The 21,866-nt window shown below is 37.4% G+C and overlaps 1 protein-coding gene and 1 pseudogene across 12 annotated transcripts in view; one reads left to right on the top strand and one right to left on the bottom strand.

Moving 5' to 3' along the window:
* The window catches only part of RGS22 (regulator of G protein signaling 22), a 141,853-nt gene that overhangs the window by 64,115 nt on the left and 55,872 nt on the right, over nucleotides 1-21,866 (top strand). For 9 of the 12 annotated variants that reach the window (XM_053896495.1, XM_019467995.2, XM_053896497.1 and 6 more), the window contains 5 exons: nucleotides 49-223; nucleotides 2,236-2,369; nucleotides 10,059-10,173; nucleotides 12,009-12,131; nucleotides 12,910-13,011. In XM_053896495.1, the coding sequence (XP_053752470.1) occupies nucleotides 49-223; nucleotides 2,236-2,369; nucleotides 10,059-10,173; nucleotides 12,009-12,131; nucleotides 12,910-13,011 (649 nt within the window). The remainder of the gene's footprint in view (nucleotides 1-48; nucleotides 224-2,235; nucleotides 2,370-10,058; nucleotides 10,174-12,008; nucleotides 12,132-12,909; nucleotides 13,012-21,866) is intronic. The other 3 variants (XM_019468003.2, XM_019467998.2, XM_019467997.2) reach the window with 2 other exon arrangements.
* On the bottom strand, nucleotides 9,459-9,960 carry LOC109278061 (cytochrome b5 type B-like; annotated as a pseudogene).

Here is a 21,866-nt window from a genome sequence, read left to right as displayed (position 1 = left end):
AGACTTAACTGTCTAGCTTAACCTTAAATTTGTTTTTCCTTTGACTAGGGCGCCAAGATTCTGTGTTAGTCATTCATCCCCAGCAAAACATGCTAGTGCTGAACTGAAATTCTGGCATCTCCGTCAAGAGAAACCAAGGAAGGATGTTGACCCTTTTCCACAAATGGCAACCCTCTTGCCATTAAGACCTAAATCGTGCATTCCACAGGTATCTGATATGCAGGTAGGGTGGACATTGATAACTTTGATCTCCTTATCAAGTGTATGGTAAAATATCCATGCTTGGGTTTTGTACACTAATACTTAAGTTTCATCGTAAGTTTTTTGGGGGGTTGTTGTTAACGTACATGCTACAACAGTTATGAATTAAGAAAACCTACGGTTTGTTCCCCACCAATCAGCCAGAGTGATCCTTTAAAATACATGATCAGGTCACTCACCTGCTCCAGATTTTCTAGTGGCTTCCTCTCTGACTCAGAGGAAAATCCAAGGTCTTTACACAGCTATCTCTCCCCCTGCTAACTTCCTGACCTCATTTCCTACCACTCTTCTCTGAGTCCACTCCAATCACACTGGCCTCTCTGTTGTTCTTTGAACACACCAAGCAAAAATCTGGAAGTTCTCTACATAATACACTTATTTTTTTTTTTAAAGAAAGCTTATTTCGGGGCTCCTGGGTGGCTCAGTCGATTGAGCGTCTGACTTCGGCTCAGGTCATGATCTCACAGTCCGTGAGTTCGAGCCCCGCATCGGGCTCTGTGCTGACCGCTCAGAGCCTGGAGCCTGTTTCAGATTCTGTGTCTCCCTCTCTCTCTGACCCTCCCCCGTTCATGCTCTGTCTCTCTCTGTCTCAAAAATAAATAAACGTTAAAGAAAGCTTATTTCATTGTGGTGAAAAACACATAAAATTTATCATCTTAACCATTTCAAGTATACACTTCAATGGTAGGTATATTTGTATTGTCGTGAAACAGATCTCCAGAACTTTTTTATCCTGCAGATTTGAAGCTACATACCCATTAAACAACTCCCGTTCTCCTCCTTCTACAGCCTCTGGTAACCACCATTCTACATTCTGTTTTTATGAATTTGACCGCTTTGTATGATTCTTTTAATAAGCTCAGCCCCCTATGGTACCACTCATTTATTGAGTGTCGCTTAATGTCATGCTGTGTTCTGAATTACTGAAACAGATGTGAGCCCTGATACCTAGGAAGTTATGTGTAAAACATACTTAAGTAATTAATTTTATTTATGGAATTCTTAAGAAAATATTAGTAGTTGTTAGGGACCTAGAGTGTATATAAGATTTTATTGTGTGTTCTGGGTAATAAAACATCGCAAATATATTCCTTGCTCTCCAGGAACGTATATTATATTCTGTTAGAGGTTGACATATAAGAAAAGTTGGCGTTTGTTTTTCAAATAACAAAACTACTGGAAATTTGGAAACTGAAGAGACAAATCACTCCTGACTTCACCTCCTTCTAGCAACTATTACTTATTTTCTCTTGGTCTTGTTGTGAATCGTAATTTTAATGCGCTTATACTTCTGTATTCTGATTATTTCTTCTAACATCTTCCTCACATTTTTCCATCTGTGTCATAATTTCATAATCCTTACTCTTAAATTTTATATAATGTTACATTTATGTATGCCTCCCGTACTCAGATCAAAGTTGGACTTTTAAGTGTTTGTACTTTTTTAATTCATACATGTAGCTCTTACCAAATAGTTGACTTTTTACCATAAATAACATTTAAGAAAGGGAACAAAAATAAAATGTCCAAAAATGGAAGGAAATAGTTTTGTTAAGATATAGGTCTTTAGTATGGACCAGTGGTATCCTTGCTTCCTTTCCCTGCCTCCATTCCTCATCCTCCCATCTCCACCCCCCAGAGAGATGAAAACTATTTGATTGTAGAACAAAGAAAAGGTTTTGTGAGGTTCTCCCTCTAGGAAAGAGTTTTCTTTCACAATGATATGAGTAGGGGTATACCAGCCTTTGGCCTTTCTTATACTCTAAAGAAGTTGTCAGGGATTCAGCATGTTGGTTGTAGAAAGGTGGGAGTTTAGGAAGGAGTACATTTTTATTCTAGTGGGAAGCACAGTAGAGCGAGAGAGGAGATCTTCTAGTGATCAAAACAAACTCAAGGTATATGTACAGAGCTATGCTTTGTTTCCCTTTCATATTGGCTCATTTTTCACTGGTTTATTATTTTACCACTTGTTAGAAAGAAGAATCCAATTTATTACAACATCCTAAATCTCCCAAGAAACCACCTAGAGCAAAAACGGCAGTTCAAAAACCTTGGAAGAGCAAGTCTTTGTATCTGATTTCTTCGAAGGACGATGTGATTGAGAAAGGGTAGGTGCGGCTTTTTACGTGCCAAGTGTTATTCTGCAGTGGTAAGACTTTGGAAGAATTGACAATTAAATTGAAATAGAAAACTGAATACATAGATAGTTTTTACATGAGTTCCTTGTATTTCAGTGATAGGTATTAGAGTCAGGCATAGTCTAAATTAGGAGCACAACTCCTGAGATGAGTAATTTGAAATGGATGGTGCCTCTCATCTCCAGCCTGTCATGAGCTGTACAACCAGAAGACTTCTGAGAAGATTGCCCTCCAGCTCTCATTTGGTCTTTTTCAATAGTTTGGTATTTCTCAAACTTGAGTCTTGACTTGAAGTCATAAGACTCTCAAGAATATTGTCATTATTTAACACAGTATATTTATTCATTTAGCTTTGCCCACATATTTGCTCTTTTCGTTGTTCTTTATTTCAAGTGGGATTATTTTCCCTCAACCTAAATAAATACCCTGTGATGTTAACTTTGGTGTGGGATCTGTTGGGGAATCATTTTTTGTTTACTAATTTATTACTTCACTTTCATTCTTTCCCTTTGAGATAAAACTCACATAACATAAAATTCACCATTTAAAATTTATTTTAATTTTTTATTTTTGTAGACTGTGCCTAGGATCAGCCTGAGGTAAAACTTAGGGTCTTCTTAGGTCTTTCCTAGTATGTGCATTTTCCGGGCCATGTGTGGTTACTTTCTAACTTTTCCCTGCATATACAGTTGCATTTGAGTATCCTGATCTTTAATATCTGACTTCTAAAAGGAGGAAAAGAGAAAAATGGAGGTGGGGGTGGGGGTGGGGAAGGGCAATGTCTCTTTAAATTCCCTGGAAGTCACTTCAGCCTGAGGAGGACTGGGTGCTACAACAATGGCCACCTGCCTCTTGCACATCTGTGATCTGCAGCAGCGATCAGAGATCAGAACACAGATGCCTGATATTTGGTAGACATGGTCCTTTCTGCTCACCCTGGCTCTTGCAGCTGTGTGCGGAATGCTCCAGGAACACTTGCTCAGCTGTCTGCCACAGGGCTGGGGGTGGGGGAAGGGTAAATGCTGCTGTGCTAGGAGCTCTAACTGACCAAAATTAACCACAGTTTACTGTCCAAGCCTTCCCCTGGAAATTGAAAGCCTTAAGTAGATTCCAGAGCTCCGAAATAGTTACATTAGATTCTGCCAGTTCAATTATTGTCTAGGTGGGGAAGTAGGTTCCTGGTGCTTCCTACTCTGACGTCTTCTCAGAATCCTCACCCCTGGGAATTTTTTTTCCTCAATGAGTTTTGGCCCCCAAACTCCTTTTTCCAATTTATTCCTTTTTTAATGTATTATTATCATCATCATTAATTTTAATTCTAGTGTAGTTAATATATAGTGTTATATTAGTTTCAATGCTATATTAGCTTATAGTTGACTAAATTATAAGGTTTATAGTTGATTAAATAGTTCCATGTATTACTCCGTGCTCATCAAGGTAAGTGTACTCTTAATCCCCTTCCCTATTTCACTCTTTTCCCCCGCCCTCCCATCTACCTTCACAATCATCTGTCTGTTCTGTACAGTTAAGGGTCTGTTATTTTAGTTTCTCTCTTTTTTTCCCCTTTGCTCATTTGTTTTGTCTCTTGAATTCCACATATGATGGAAATTATGGTATTTGCCTTTCTCTGACTGGCTTATTTTGCTTAGCCTTACACTCTCTAGATCCATCCATGTTGTTGCAAATGGCAATATTTCATAATTTTTTTATGGTGAATAATACTCCCTTGTATATATATACCACTTCTTTTATGTTGTCCATTATGTCACCTTTTTAAAAGTTTTTTATTCTAATTTCAGTATACTTAACACAGTGTAATATTAGTTTCAGGTGTATAATATAGTGATTCAACACTTCCATACAACACCCCGTGTTCATCACAAATGATTCTTAATCCCCATCACCTATTTTGCCCATCTCCCCATCTACCTCCCCTCTGGTAACCATCAGTTTGTTCTTTATAATTAAGAGTCTCTTTCTTGGTCTGCCTCCCTCCGTCTCTTTTTTCCTTTGCTCATTTTTTTGGTTTCCTAAATTCCACATATGAATCAAATCAAATGGTATTTCTCTTTCTCTGACTGGCTTATTTCACTTAACATTATATTCTCTAGCTCTTTCCAAGTTGTTGCAAATGGCAAGATTTCTTTTTTTATGGCTGAATAACATTCCATTGTGTGTGTGTGTGTATACACATATATAAAATCATACCACATCGTCTTCATCCATTCACCTATTGATGGACAGTTCGGCTGCCTCCATAATTGTACAATATGCATACATGTACAATATACATACGTGAATTAGTGTTTTTGTATTGGGTAAATACCCAATTGTGCAATTACTAGATTGTGGGGTAGTTCTATTTTTAACTTTTTTTTTTTTAATTTTTTTTTTCAACGTTTTTTATTTATTTTTGGGACAGAGAGAGACAAAGCATGAACGGGGGAGGGGCAGAGAGAGAGGGAGACACAGAATCGGAAACAGGCTCCAGGCTCCGAGCCATCAGCCCAGAGCCTGACGCGGGGCTCAAACTCACGGACCGCGAGATCGTGACCTGGCTGAAGTCGGACGCTTAACCGACTGCGCCACCCAGGCGCCCCTATTTTTAACTTTTTGAGGAACGTCCATACTGTTTCCCAGAGTGGCTATCCCAGTTCGCATTGCCACCAACAGTGCAAGAGGGTTCCTGTTTCTCCACATCCTCACCAACACTTGTTTCTTGCAGTTTTGATTTTAGCCATTCTGACCGGCGTGAGGCGATCTCATTGTAGTTTTGATTTGCAATTCTTTGATGATGAGTGATGTTGAACATCTTTTCGTGTGTTTGTTGGCCATCCGTATGCCGTCTTTGGAGAAATGTTTGTTCATGTCTTCTGCCCAATTTTAAATTGGATTATTTGTTCTTTGGTGTTGCATTGTGTAAATTCTTTATATATTTTTGTTCCTAACCCTTTATTGGATATGTCATTTGTAAGTATCTTCTCCTATTCTGTAGGTTGTCTTTTAGGTTTTTTTTGGTTGTTTCCTTTGCTGTGAAGAAGCACAGCACATACTTCAATCAAGTCCCAATGGTTTCTGTTTGCTTTTGTTTCCCTTGCCTCAGGAGACATATCTAGAAACGTGATTATGGTTGGTGTCCATGAAATTATTGCTGGTGTTTTCTTGTAGGGGTTTATGATTTTAGGTCTCACATTTAGGTCCTTAATCCATTTTGAGTTTATCTTTGTGTGTGGTGTGAAAATGTGGTCCAGCTTCATTCTTTTGTATGTAGCTGTCCAGTTTTCTCAGCACCATTTGTTGAAGAGAATGTCTTTTTCCCATTGCATATTCTGTCTCTTTTGTTGAAGATTAATTGACCATATAATTGTGGGTTTATTTCTGTTGGCCCCTAAATTCTTAGCTACATTGTTAGCACTCAATTTTTTTTCTAGCAGATTAATTTTTGTATTTTTTTTTTTCAGTTTATCTAGTTGGTCTTCAAAGGGAGAGTTGGTCTAAATCACCTTGTCTGCTAATTCCAAAAATAGTTTTGGTTGTATATACTTTTCTTGCATTATATTAGTTCCCATGAACTCATCCCCATGAAGAAGACATTATCTTAATTTTTCAAGTGATAAAACAAGTGAAAAGACATACAGGTATGAACTGAGAGAAAAGTTGAATTTTGAGAACTGTGCATTGTTTTTATGTTTAAGTTTTGGCTAGATATAGTGTATTACAGTGAAAAGGCAAGATAAAAGCTAAAACAATAATGGAGGTTCAGATAGTGACATTTTTCTGTGTCACATTAGGGAATTTGGAGTTGATTTCCCATGCAGTGAAGAACATCTAGAGAGTTTTTTGTGTGTGTCATTTATTAAAATTAAATTATTTTATTTTCAAAATTGGAAATATATACATGGTTCAAAAATAGTATCATGCTATACACTTATTGCATACCTTTATATTTTTCTTAATATTTAAAAAAATATTTATTTGTTTTGAGAGAGAGGGAGAGAGAGAATCCCAAGCAGGCCCTGCTCTGTCAGTGCAGAACCTGACGTGGGACTTGATCTCATGAACCATAAGATCACGACCTGAGCTGAAGTCAAGAGTCAGACACTTAACCAACTGAGCTACCCAGGCGCCCCTATGTATCTTTGTTTTTACTGAATTTATCTAAAGTGTTTCATAGCAGTAAATGTACTACAGTAATAGATATACTATAATCTGTGTTTTCTGTCGTTTCTTGTTCTTATAATCTTATCTCTCCTTATGTCTGGTTATCTTTCATTTTATGCCAAGTATTGTTGTATTTGTACTCTATTAAGGGACATGGACATTATTTCCAGTATTTGTCGTTATTAAAAACAATGTTGCAATGGATATTGTACATTGGCTATATTTCATGTTAATGCATATGTCTACAGGATAATTTCCTAAAAGAAGAATTTCTAAATCCAAATTCATGTGATTTAAAAAATTTTTAAGATATTACCAAATTGTATTTAATAGGAGTTGTAACAGTTTATACTCCTTTCAGATGTATGAGAGCATCCAGGCTACTCTGTGCCTTTTAATTAGAGAGTTTAGTCCATTTCCATGTAAAATAATTATTGATAGGTATGGACTCATTGTCATTTTATTAATTGCTTTCTGGCTATTTTGTAATTCCTTTGTTCCTTTTTTTTCTTTCTCTCTTCTTTTGTGATTTGATGATTTTCTGTACAGGGAAAAGGTATTTTAAGGTGGCAGAGACTTGAGCTTGTTAATATGCTTAGAGTAGTATCTAGTGAAAAGGAAGAAGTTAAAGATTGATGAGAAAGAAGAAGGCCTGTATTTTCTTTTTTTTTAAGTTTATTTATTTTGAGAGAGACAGTGCATGCATATGTGCGTGAGCTGGGGAGGGGCAGAGAGAGAGGGAGAGAGCGAGAATCCCAAGCAGGCTCCGTGCTATCAGCATGGAGCCTGACGTGGAGCTCAATCTCACGAATTGTGAGATCATGACTTGAGCTTGATTCAAGAGTTGGATGCTTAACTGATGGAGCCACCCAGGCACCCTAAAGGTTTATATTTTCAATGGAGAATGGAAAGAAGAGTTCAAGAACAAAGGCCATGGGATTAACCTTCAACAGGAGATAGGACACTTTTTCCTGAGACAGGATGGAAGGAAATAAGGCTAAGTATAGGTGGATGTATTTGTTGATAAATAATTTAAGTCTTTTCAGCTGCAAATTACAGAAAACTTGACTGACTATGGCATAGACAAATTGGGCTTATTTTTCTGACAGAATAAGAAATCTGAGGGTAGGTAACTGCCAGCATTGCTTCCCTGGATCAGAAGTATTAGGGCCTGAATTTTTGTAATGTTCTTTGCCATTCTTTCATGTTCATTGATGTTATAGCTCCAGACATCAAGCTTTCCAATCATAAAGGAAGAAGGGCAATTTTCATTAATCTTTTCCCTTTGGTCAGAAAAGCGAGCTTTCTTAGAAGCTCCCCAGCAGACTTCATTTTGTATCTCACTAGTCATAACGATATCACATGGCAATCCTCCTCTGCAAGATGGTCTTAGAAAGTGAGTATTTAGCTTTATCAGTATGTCATTGGTGCTAGTTATAAAGCTATGTCACTGGAAATGGGTGTTGAGTTAGCCAGTCAAACAGTGTCTCCTTCATTGGGGAGTGGAAACTGAAGCACGTTGTACCTACCTTTTCCCTGAGAAACTGAAGCATATTTTACCTACATTTTGTCTGAGAAGAAGCTGCAAAGTAATCTGCTGGCAGATTGGAATGCAGATATATTGGTGAAGTGGAATGGGCGTTTTAAGGAGCTGGAAAATAGGGTTTAGAATAATTGCAGTGCGTTATGGAGAGGGAGCTGGATAAGAAAATATAACAAGATAATGTCTGAAGTCATTAGTCTAGCTCCAAAATCTTCCATTATCTCGAACCCCACACTATCACATATAAATCCTTTTGAATCCCACCTGTTGTGAGGATTAAATATGATAATGTGAATTGTGTTTAGCACAGTGTTTGGTATGTGTTATATGGTATTCACTTAACTGTTAGTGTCCTCTTACCCTAAGCAAATTAGTTAACTTGCTGCCTCTATTTTATTTTATTTTATTTTGTTTTGTTTTATTTTATTTTATTTTATTTTATTTATTTTTTTTTTACTTGCTGCCTTTTAAACAAGGCTTTCCCTACCTACTTTCATTTTTGCTCACTATTCCCCCCATCTAAAGAACCTCTCTAAACACACACACACACACACACACACACACACACGTATGCACACACACACGCACACACATATACATGCACACACACACATGCACACACAGAATTCATCTGCCCATTTTTTCAGGGAAAATATCATTTCTTTCATTACTAATACAGCTCAAAGAAACTTCTTGTTCTTACATTCCATAGTATTTATTATCCATTCCCATCATTTGGCATCTATAATATATTCTTGAATTCATTCAACCAACAGTTACGTTATTGAGAGTCGTCTTTCTGTAGGACTAGATTTCATTTTTTCAACCATCTCTTAAAGGCTGTACCTGATACTTGCACTGTTTTTCTCCCTATTCTCTCACAGTGTCCAGATGCATTTGTAAGATTTATATACACGTATAAATAAATTCAAATATTATATTCAAATATATATGTACATATGTATTCAAATACATATATATGTGTATGTGTAATACACTTCAATGGAAAAAGAAAAGCTTCAAAACCGGAGTGTGTTGCCCTGTTAAGAATGTCTGATGTGCATTTCAAGTATTGGAAGGCAGTCATTTTTACCAAAGGACAATGTCACTAGGACATATGGATTGTAATTGTAACACAAAGTATGGAAATGCAATGGTGAATGGCAGCAGAAAGAGGAGCCACTGGCAGAGACACAGAACAATGAGTGGGTGCTTTGGGAGTAAGGCTCTGGGAGATGAAGGACACTGGCCCCAGGTCTGGGGTGGATGTCTGGCCAGCCATCTGGGCTCCAAGGGGGATGCACATAACTGGCAGGATTCTAGGAGAGGGCATCACTCAGCCTCCAAACAAGCCTCTAGCTCACAGTCCCAATGGATATGCTTTCTGACTTCCAGGAGGATTTCTTTTCCGACATGTAGTAACAATACAGGAAACCTAAGACAATAACGCCTATGATGGGCAAAATCCAATATGACCGGCAACTTTTGCACAGGTATCTTTTGAAGGGTCCTTCTTACCACTTTCAGGTTTAAGATCACTTGGATGCACATCACCAATATAGTACTACTTGAGCATTTCTGTGGCATCAGAGGAGTGGCCAACATCTTCAAAGCTTTTACTTGTGTCTGCACCAGCTTGTTCCTGTAGAACCTCTTCTCCCCCAGGATGCTTGTTATGGAAATGGGTGATATCATAGACTCTCCTGTGGATCACCAGCCATATCTCCTTCATGGAGTTGTGCTTCACTGCCTCCTCCAGTCAGTAATACAGCTGATAGAGGTCTTGACCCCTTGCCTTTTTCCATTTTTGCTGCGTGCTTCCACAGTTGCAATTGGGCCTAAGACACCTCTTCTCCACCACTATCTGGGTTTCTGTCACTCCTAAGAATTGATGCCATGTATACCAAGGGTACTCAAAATATGTTGATCAATTAGTTCTCATTCTTATAATTTAGGTTGAGGCACAGATCAGAAAGCACCAGAGTTATTCGCTTAACATCTTTTACTGATATTTCTGAATGTCTGAAGCCCCAGCTGGATAGAAGATACACTTATACAGAAGAACCTTTGGTAAGTATTTTGAGATTAATTTGATTCTTCATTTAACTGGCTTTAGAGAATTCTTTTAAATGTTTATTTGTTTATTTTCAGAGAGAGAGTGCACGTGTGTGCAAGCTGGGAGGGGCAGAGAGAGAGAAGAGGGAGAGAGAATCCCAAGTAGGCTCCATGCTGTCAGCACAGAGCCTGATGCATGGCTTGATTTCATGAACCATGAAATCATGACCTGAGCTGAAATCAAGAGTGGGATGCTTCACTGACTGAGCCGCCCCGGTGCCCCACTTTAGAGAATTTTTATTGATTTACCGTAGTATTTTTTCTTTACTAAACAACGCATTTTATTTTCTCCTTCCGAAATGATTTTTTTAATGTTTGTTAAATTCATTTTTGAGAGAGTGAGAGACAGCACGAGTGGGGAAGGGGGCAGAGAGGGACAGAGACACAGAATTCGAAGCAGGCTCCAGGCTCCAGGCTGTCAGTACAGAGCCCAATGGGAGGCTCAAACCCACAAGGCATGAGATCATGACCTGAGCCGAAGTCAGACACCAACTGACTGAGCCACCCAGGTGCCCCCCTGAGAAGGATTTTTATACAGAAATTTCCTCTGTGTTTCCTTTTGTAGTACCATGTTGCTATATACTCCCGTTGGTTACTATTTTCAAAAACAGCTGTGTTCTGGTTTAGACACAAAATAAGACTATTATTTTTATTAAATTGTTAACATTTGATAAAAAATAATTTTAATGTTCTCTTGGGAACTTAGACTTTTTATGAAATTCTATTTCCAGTGTGTGTCTACCTTGATAATGTGGATTTACTATATCAGTTGGAGGTGACAAGTTTACGTTCCCTAAGGACTATACTTTAGGTAGAAACCTTGGTAGTCCCAATAGAGTCTGAACACTTAGATATAATTTTGCGTATCTTTTTATTTTATTCTAAGCAAACAGTGCTCTTTTTCTTCCAACTAGGATTTTTTTCCCACCAAAATAATGATTTTTTTAAAATTTTTGGAATGCCAATAGTTAAACATCATAAAAACGTTAAATTCTCACTTTAGAATTTGTTTAGCAGAGGGATAGAGACAGAGAGACACTGTAACAATGCCTTAAATTGTTCATGCTGCAGTTATCTCAAGATTACAAAGAAGTCTGAGTTCCACACAGCAAATACCAAAGAGTTCCTATGAACAGTAGATATCCTTTTGTTTTGTAGTCACTCTTGTGCTTGGGGAAGTAGCCAGCTTTCTGTGTTTCAAGAATGGTATTAGGGTTGCCAGCATTGTTGGCAGAGAGGCCCCAAAATAACAAAGTTTTATGAGAACGTATATTGCCATTGACTCTCTGAAGGCCTTGACCTGTACAGGGTGAGACTGTCCAAAGAGGGGACCCCCTGAGGACAGTTAATGAGCAGCACTGAGAAACCTTGAAGATGGTTCTTTTTATAACTTTCTTGTAGCTATTATAGCATCACCTCAAGGCTAAAATAACAGTAAATATGTAGGAAAGAGGCCACCAGCAGAGATTTGGAAGCCTCCTAAAATGGTATCACTGTGCCTGAAACATGAAAATAATTGAGGTTGAGAAGTCGCTTTAACATTAAGTTTGAAATCAGATTGGTTTATAATAGAATGAAGTCTGCTGCTAGGGTTGGCTCCATAAATGGATCTTAAATGACAGTCAGAGGCAAACATACTGCATTAATTACTTATATGGTACAAAAGTAAGATAAAAAGTCCAGCAGGAAAATGACAGCCTGGAAGAATTTATGAAACCCTGTTGTTGGACAGTGTCGTAAAAAATCACCATGTTCTTGGGTGGATCATGGACTTCTGTTTTGTTATCTAGGTTAAAACCATGGCAGATGGTGCCTTGGGAGGATTTGACATGGAAAATTTGTTGCAATCTTTGTATGTAGAAAATAGAGCTGGATTCTTCTTTACCAAATTCTGTGAGCACTCAGGAAATAAGGTAAAAAACAATGATTTTAAATCTAATTTTATACCTTTGCCTTAGTTTAAAATAAGAGAAGTTGAAATAATTCAGTGGTCAAATAATTACATTTGATGTTAAAATCCCATTTCTTCTGGTAAGAAATTTTATCCTAAATATTTAGTAACAAATGTAAGCATCTCAATTATCATTTTCTTTGTTCACTATCCTAGTAAAATTACAAAGAAAACAAAATACAGACAAGGATTGACTTGCATTATTAACAATTTATTCTCATGTAATTTTGTTTTAGTGTAATATAAATTAAATTCAGAGTTGGTTTCTATCAGTCCTTTAATTTTTATTAAAAATAACTCTAATAATTAGAAATTGCAATGGATAGTGGAAAATTTGCCAGTTTTTTTGTTTTGTTTTGTTTTGCTCGATATAAAGTATTTCAGTGGTTCAATTATGAGAGTAGTGGTTGGGTTTAATATGATATGCATTTGCCCATATACATCAAAATACCTGGTTTCATGCCAGAAATATGTAATTACTCTTTAATTGTTAACTAGCATGCTTCCTATTTTAATGGCCAATTATGTGAGAGGCATACATGCAAAATATAATATTTTAGTGACAATACCAAGAAATATTTTGTATGTTGCCAATTTGTGATAGAAGATAAAACCGTCTTAAATTGAACCTGATTTATGGCAACACCATGGAACTAAACAATTAATTATATTTGAAATCAGAGCTTTGTACGGCTTTAATAATTGGGTGGTAATGATTTATGTATTTTTTCCATCTGCAGTTGTGGAGGAATAGTGTGTACTTTTGGTTTGACCTACAGGCTTATCATCAGCTCTTCTACCAAGAAACACTTCACCCTTTTAAAGTATGCAAACAAGCCCAAGTAAGTACTAAATAATGTTGGTTCAATGAGCAGCTCTGAGTACACAGAGACGTGAAGAAGTTGTGTCCAGCCCCAGGCAAGAGAAATCTGGGAGTACAGGCAAAAAGGGAGCTGTTCCCTCGCTGCCATGGGATTACTTTATTTAAATGTCAGTAGAATATTGTTTTGTAATCTGATTTGTGGGCTTCCAGTTTTATCTATTTTGTTTGGTTTGCTTTATTTTCTCTTTGCTAGCAATTACTTGGTCTTCCAAAAAAGGACATCCCATATTTTTTTTGATTTATGCCTTTTTGGTTTGGTTGTGAGTGATTTAAAAGAGAACCCAAGAGAGGACTTGTCATGAATCATTGAAGTGATGGGGAGCAGAGGCATTGACCAAAGTGTTTGCTGAGCTTCCTGCAGGAATCAACTGTGGACAGACTCAGGCTGGTGACCTTGTAGAGGGCGGGAAAGGATGTTGACTGTGTGTGGTGTAGGCTCTGTGTCATCGCCTGTGCTTGTGTGTTCCACACCATGGAGACCAATACTGAGTGGTAGAGAAGAGAACATCTCAAGACCACCCTGAAGCAAAACAGAGGAGGAAAAAAAGATACAGGAGGAAGAATAGAGGATTCCCTGCAGAAGGAGACAGAGAGAATGGCCTCTTTTGAGGGGGTAGAATGAAAGGGAATAGAATTATGACTCAAGCTGACTTAATCTTTTCAGTTTTTTATTCTTTTATTTATGATCTTTTATGGAGAGAAGTCTTCAAGCCTAGAAAACTGCAAATCACGTCCGTATCTGTTGACCATTTAAGGGGTTCTTACAAGCTGGAATAGTCCCATTCCAGAGAACCTCTCCCTGAATGATGCGGAGTTAGTTGTGTCATATTATTTATTACCTTACACTCTTATTCAAGATAGTGTAGAGTATTGCTGCTGGATGTTTGTTGTTAGCTTCCACCACCTGCACTCTGGCATTGATAACTGTGCTTTGGAAATCAGCTGACAGAGCTTTGTACAATTTTTACTATGCAGACAAGGGCTTCAGCTTCTACCTGGTCTGGATCTGGCTCCGTGCAATCATAGAGTTATATCTCTAATTTGCCAGTGCCATTTTTTGAGACCACACCGTGGGCTCTTCCGTTGTTAACCCTTTACCTGTGAGTCTCCACTTGCCCTCCTCCCCCTAACCTATTGCCTCTCTCGGGTGGAGTACCATCTGTTATTTATTATGTTCTCACTACTGCAAAGCCTCCTCCTCCAAAAATCTTCAGCTGCTCAATCAAGTGGGGCCTTTGTTGTTGTTGTAATCACCATATTTCCCTGCACTTGTAAAAGTGGAAATTCTTTTTAAGTTTGTTAGACTTACTAACTCTTAGTAATGATATTATTCAATCTACTATAGAAGTATTGTGAGATAGGATGCAGCCAAGTTTTGGTTATTCTGAGGTGGATTATTCTGTTTTGGGGTTATTAAGGTCCATAAAACTTTTATCCTCCTCTAGATTATCTTTAAAAAAATTTTTTTAAGGGGCACCTGGGTAGCTCAGTTGGTTAAGCATCCAACTTTGGCTCAGGTCATATCTTGCAGTTTGTGGGCTCGAGCCCCACGTTGGGCTCTGTGCTGACAGCTCAGAGCCTGAAGCCTGCTTCGGATTCTGTGTCTCCCTCTCTCTGCCCCTCCCCCACTCACGTTCTGTCTCTCAAAAAAATAAGTAAATGTTAAAATTTTTTTTTAAAAAAAGAACTATAATTGGCATACAGTGTTATATACAACATAGTGATTCAACACTTCTGTACATTACTCAGTGTTCATCATTGTAAGTGAGTCACATCCGTCACCAAATATTACGTTATTGACTGTATTCCCTATGCTCTACTTTTCATTTCCGTGACTTATTTTATAACTAGAAGTTTGTACCTCTTAATCCTCTTTATTTTATCCATCTCCTCACTTACGTCTCCTCTGGCAACCATCAGTTTGTTCTCGTATTTAAGGGTGTTTTTTTTGTTTGTTTGTTCATTTGTTTTGTTTTTTAGATTCCTCATGTAGCCCCAGAGGGTATTATGTTAAGTGAAATAACAGAGAAAGATAAATACCATGAATTCACTTATCCTTCCCTAGGTTATCTTTTGGGGAGTCACAGCAGGTGGGGGGAGGGAAACAATGGAGAAAATTACTTTCAGGTGAATAGGGGGACACCAAAAGAGCAAGTCATGTTTTTGGTTTTGTTTTTGTTTTTTTACATCTATGGTTACTTTATGTTTTAGTTAAAGGAGCAGTTGTCTACATTGGTTTAGGTTTAATTATCCAAGATTTCTGTGCCTCCAGAGGCAAGAATTGCCTCTAATATCATAATCCTATAGATTCGTTTCACAGTGTGAAATGCTATTCATTTCTTTATAATAGAAATGCTATATGGCTTTCTTCAAGAGTGTATCTACAATACAGATATTTGGATCAATGGTGTCAGTGGCAGAGTGCAGTCAGCTGGCATTGTGTTAAAGTCACTATGAACTTGATTTTATATATTTTTTATACATCTGACAAGCTGTATGGTAGGAGACCAAGAGTTGCTTCCAAGAGACTTACATGCTTTTCTGTATGCTAGTAGGCAGATGACATACCTTGGTGGCAGTGATTTGACATGAGGGACTGTGGTCTAAGAGTTTCAGCTACAGTCTTGGGCATATCCTGAAGATTTTACTGCATGGCCTCAAGATAGAATAGTGCGGTTAGAAGCCAATTGAAATGGCAAGGAGAAAATTCTCTGCACTACCATTGTGCAGAGATAGTCTTTCACTAGCAACAGTTTGCTGGACTACCATCTATCACTGCTAAGATTTGGAGCCTAGATTGTTGCCAAAGATAGTCCTACTGCTTTTTCGATACTACCCACTTGCTCTGATGATAGAGCGCTACAATAGAATGGAGCAGAGCTGGGTACCACTGTCTTTTATAATGTCTTTCACCTTTGTAGAAATCGTTCCGACAAACTCCATCCCAACAAAAACTATGCATTTAGAATTTACCACTCTCCATAGTGTATACATTGAGAATTTTTTGCAATTAGTAAACAAATGTGATCATAAATATTATACATGTTCACACATGTGTGCACCACTTATTCGTATTAGTCATACACACAATTAAAAAGTGGGAAAGAGGAAGAGAGAAAAAAATGGTAAAAATTAGAGCCTGGAAGACAACTTACTTGGGGAATGTAGGAGTTAATGAGTGGAGAGGGTAGGTAAGAATGAAATGTAAATGAGGATTAAGAGGATTTGCTTACTTTTACTACAGAGTGCTACTTAATATAAAGATAGTCTTGCAGCAGTGTGAGATTTTTGCCTTATTCAAATGGAACGTCAGGAGAACACACTGTTTTACTGTATCACTAGATCAGAGGGCATATGACAAAGAAGGAAAAGAATCACAGAACTTGGAGTTGAAAGAAATGAATTTAAATCACATGCTATTATTATTATGCTAGTTCTTAGCTGTGTAAACGTAGTCAAGTCACTGAGTTTAAGAAGCCTCTGTTTCATGTTCTATAAAATGTGGCTGGCAATAATGGTTTACATTTTATTTCCTTATACTGCTTTAGAAGTTACATATTCTATTTCTGTTTTCACCCTTACAGTTTTAACATGCATACCAAAATTAACAACGTCTACAATTAATCATCTTTATTCTTTCAAAAGGTTTAGGATATTAGAACACTTTAATTCCACCATACCTTGCCCATTTTACATATCATTTTTGCATGGCATTTAAAATTTTCTTATGTACCTACAAAGTAGTCATCATCGTCTGTTTTTGATACTGTTGATGCTTGTGTAGATTTATTCACACGCGAATTTCATGCTTACCATTGTTTTTTGCATCATACTCCTTCCTTTGGGTTTCATTTCTGAAGAATATCTTTTAGTAGGTTTTTTTTTTATTATTAGAATTTACTAGTGGTAAACGTCAGGTTTTGTTTGTCTGAAAATGTCTATTTTAATTCTCTCGTTGATCATGTAGCTGCATATAGAATTCTAGGTTGACGATTTTCTCTTAGCACTTTGAAGGTATTATTTTACTGCCTTATGGTTTCTATTGCCATTATTGAGGAGTCTGCTCTTGTTCCTCTGCTTTTCCTCATTATTTGATTTTAAATCATTTCTTGGACTTCAGTGTTCTATATTTCACTTCAGTGTGTTTACCACAATTTCTTGGATCTGAATTGCTTGTAAAATCTGAGGAATTGTGTCTTTCATCACTTCTGTAAAATCCTCAGCCATTATTTCTTTCTATTTCTATTTCTTTCTACAGTCTTTCTCTTTTCTGTGTTCTGTCATTCTGGATTCCCTGGCTGGTCAATGTTGTCAATCTTATATCTCTCTTAATGTCTCTTTCAAGTTTTTCCATCTTTTAATATCTGTGTTGTATGTTGTAAATTGAAATAGAAAATTTCCTTTGATTTTCCATCTATTATTTCTTCAGCAGATTTCAATCTGCTATTTAACCCATCCATTGAGTTAAATTATTTTAAGAATTACGTTTATTATTGGACATTCTACTTGTGTTTTTCAAATCTTCCTGATGTTTTTGTCTCATTTTCCCTCATGTTTTTACTTCTTCTTTTATGTCTTTAAGCATTTTAAACATATAATATGTAGCTGTGTTAGTTATCTGTTCCTGCATAAATAGTATTACCATAACTATGTGATTTAAAATGATACACATTTACTATTTCACAGTTTACATAGGTAAGGAGTCTGGGCACAGCTTTGCTGGGTCCTCTGCAAGGCTGTAAATCAAGATGTTGGCCAGGGCTGGTTTCTCATCTGGAGCACCCCTGGGAAGGCTCTGCTCCATGGTAGTCAGCAGCATCTGGTTCCTTGCAGCCACTGGCTGAGAGCTCAGTTTTTTGCTGGCTGTCAGCTAGAAGCTTTGCCAGCTCTGTGCCACGTGGCGTGGCCCCCTCCATGGTGGCAGCTCCCATCATGGCAGCTTGCTTTTCCAAAACCAGCAATGGATGGAGTTTCTTAGCAAGACAAGCATATAACACACACACATATAATCATGTGTATCTCATCACTGTTGCTATATTCTATTGGTCAGAAGCAAGCCACATGTTATGCCCACACTTAGGGGGAGAGAATTCTAAAAGGGCATGAAGACTAGGAAGCACTGTGTTGATGGGAGCCACCCTAGAGTCTGGCTGCTAGAGTGTCCAATGATTTTATGCTTTGCAGTTCTTGGGAGAACTAATTTTGCTATTTATTATGTTTGCTGACATGTTGGATTTCTTCTTTTGTGTACTGTAATTTTGAATTATGAGCTCTTCAGTAAGGTGTTTATCTGTGCTGCTTATACTAGGCACATTTTCAATGCTAATTTCTCATCTTGGATTTTCCTTATTTGCCAAGTGTAATCTTGAAAACCAAACCCTTATGATGGTAAATTCACAATAATTAATCCTTAGTAGATATTTTTTTTCTTTTTGCATAGAGTCTAGGCCAAGACAAGCAAGCTTCTGTTTTGTTTCCTGGATTTGATCAATGTAGGTATAGGTAGTGACAGAGACAGAGACAGAGGAAGAGACAGAGATAGAGATGTAGAGATACACACATACATACATTTTTTTTCCTATTCTGAATTTTACATTGTGTATACCTCTTCAAGGATCTCTGTGTACATATAGCTCTTAATATAACTTTTCCACCTAGTGAGGGTCCAAGGCCTTATCTCCCAAACTCAGTGGCTCTTAAAATCCATACCCTTGGTTTACTCTATGCTAATCCCATTGTCAGCTCGTACTTATCACCCTGATTTTTAGTATATTCCTTAATTTTGGCCCCTGGTGGTTTTCCTTACTATCTCAGCCATATATTTAAAAGAGTATTTGTCATATTTTATCCAGTATTTCTAGGTATTTTATAGAGAGAGGGTTTTCATTTTCAAGTAATCTAGCCTGTCTGTATGCCAGAAAAGAAGTCTCTGCAAGAAGCAGTCATGTGTTTTTGAATTCAATACCCACAGCAAGTATACAAGGGATTTTTATCCTGTTTTTTTTATGGATAAAAAGAAACTAAATCTCTAAAATTTTAACCTTGCCAAAGTTTCATAGCTAGAAACAAAATTAAGCCCAAACTTGAGATGCAGAACCTATTTCAATGTTGCACTTTAGCCTCCTTTACCCTATAAAAGTTCTCATGTCTACTTCACAGGACTTTTGTAAGGATTGCATAAGATAATGTGGGTGGATACAGGCATACCTTAGAGATATTGTAGATTTGGTCCAGAACACTGCAATAAAGGAAATATCACCATAAAATGAGTCAAACAATTTTTCTTTGGTTTCCCAGTGCATATAAAAGTAATGTTTACACTACACTGTAGTCTGTTAAGTGTGTGATAGTCCTATGTCTAAAAAGCAATGTGTGTACTTTAATTAAAAAGCACTTTATTGCTAACAAATGCTAACCATCATCTGAGCTTTCAGCAAATCATATTTTTTTTTTTGCTGGTGGAGGGTCTTTCCTAGACATTGGTGGCTGCTGACTGATCAACAGAGTGATGGTTACCGAAGCTTGGAGTGGCCGTCGTGATTTCTTAAAATAACAATGAAGTGTGCTGCATCGTTTGACTTTCTTTTACTTGACACTCAGAGGCCATTGTAGGGTTGTTAACTGACCTAATTTCAATATTGTTGTGTCTCAGGGAATAGGGAGGCCCAAGAACAGGGAGAGAGACGGGAATGGCTGAGTGGTGGAGCAGTCAGAACACACACAACATTTATCCATTAAGTCTGTCATCTTCTATGGGCATAGTTTGTGTTGCCCCAAAATAATTACAAAAACATCAAAGGTCACTGATCATAGATCACCATAACAAATAGGATAATAATGAAAATGTGTGAAATGTTGCGAGAATTACCAAAATGTGATATGGAGACATGAAGTGAGCAAATGCTGTTGGAAAAATGGTGTCAATCGAGTTTCTTGATGCAGAGTTGCCACAAACCTTCCGTTTTGTAAAAAATGCAGTATCTGCAAAGCACAGCAAAGCAAAATGCAATAAAATGAGTTTTGCTATATAATGTAGAGCACTCTGTGGAATAAGTAGGTGTTATTATTGTTAGAGTCGATACTTAAGGTTCTCTCAATTATCTAGATAATGGGGAAGGAAAAGAGCAATTTGAAGGTATTGAAGCCAATAGGTTGGAAGGACAGCAACTCCTAAATTCATAGCTGTTCATTTAATCAATATGGGAACTTAATTGAGTTTCAAAATACAGCTTAAGTCAAACATATACTTCATAGAATATCTTTTACAGTATTGTTGCTCATTAATTAACATTCACTGAAAGCGGCTATGTGCCAAGCAATTAGAACAACGTTCTTGGCTTAATGAGCTCACTTTCTAGTAGGGGGGGGGGTGTAGAAATGATTAGTGAAGTATTTCAATTTTATTTTAAATAAAACCAAATTAACAGCACCTTAACTGGAGATTAAATTAGTTCTTTTTTCACCAGCAGGTAACAGTTTTTATTTATTTTTTTGTTCTCTTTAAAAATATTTTTTTGTGGGGTGCCTGGGTGGGTCAGCCGGTTGAGTTTCTGACTTTGGCTCAGGTCATGATCTTACAGTTCATGAGTTTGGGCCCCATATCGGGCTCTGTGCTGAGCCTGGAACCTGCTTCAGATTCTGTATCTCCCTCTTTCTATGCCCCTCCCCCACTTGTGTGTGCTCTCTCTCTCTCTCTCTCTCTCAAAAATAAACATTAAAAAAATTTGTTTAAATATATTTTTTTTGTGGGGGCTGCCTGAGTGGCCCAGTCATTTGGGCATCTGACTCTTGATTTCGGCTCAGGTCATGATCTCACGGTTCATGGGTTCAAGCCCCGCACTGTCCTTGGTGCTGGCAGTGCAGAGCCTGCTTGGGATTCTCTCTCTCTTTCCCTCTTTCTTTCTGCACCTCCCCCACTTGTCTGTCTCTCTCTCTCTCTTTCTCTCTCAAAACAGGTAAATAACTTTAAAATTTTTAAAAATATTTTAATTTTTTAGATGTTTATTTATTTGAGAGAGAAAGAGCATGAGTGGGGGAGGGGCAGAGAGAGAGTGAGACAGAATCTGAAGTGGGCTCCAGGCTTTGAGCTGTAATCACAGAGCCCAATGCAGGATTTGAACTCATGAACCACAAGATCATGACTTGAGATGAAGTCAGATGCTTAAACGACTGAGCTACCCAGGTGCTACTAAAGATTTTATTTTTAAGTAACCTCTACACCCAACATGGGGCTCAAATATACAACCCTGAAATCAAAAGTCACATGTTCTGCCCAGTGAACCAGCCAGGCACCCCTCCTTCTTTTAATTATTGAATTATAATCTACATACAGTGTTACATTAGTTTCAGGTGTACAACACAGCAGTTTGACAGTTCTATGTATTACTCAGTGTTTACCATGATAATTGTAGTCACCATACAAAGTTATTACAATATTATTGTATATTGTTAATACAATATTATTGTATTGTTAATACAATATATTTGCTATGTGATACTTTCCATCTCTGTGACTTATTTATTTTATAACTGGAGGTTTGTAGCTCTTAATCTTTTTTTAATCCATTTCACCTGTCCCCTCACTCATCTCCCCTCTGGCAACAACCAGATTCTATTGGTTCTATATATTTAAGATTCTATTCGTTTATTATTTGGTCATTTGTTTTTTTAGATTCCACATATGAGTGAAATTGTATGGGAGTTGTCTTTCTCTGTCTGATTTATTTCACTTAGCATTATACCCTGTAGGTCCATCCATGTTGTTGCAAATAGGAAGCTCTTTTCTTTTCATGGCTGAGTAATATTCCGTTATAT

This window comes from Panthera pardus, unplaced genomic scaffold (assembly GCF_024362965.1).
Source record: "Panthera pardus isolate Hobbes unplaced genomic scaffold, ASM2436296v1 HiC_scaffold_7, whole genome shotgun sequence".
Classification (NCBI taxonomy): Eukaryota; Metazoa; Chordata; class Mammalia; order Carnivora; family Felidae; genus Panthera; species Panthera pardus.
Note: the sequence above shows the minus strand (reverse complement) of the source record. Positions and strands in the feature narration are given on the sequence as shown.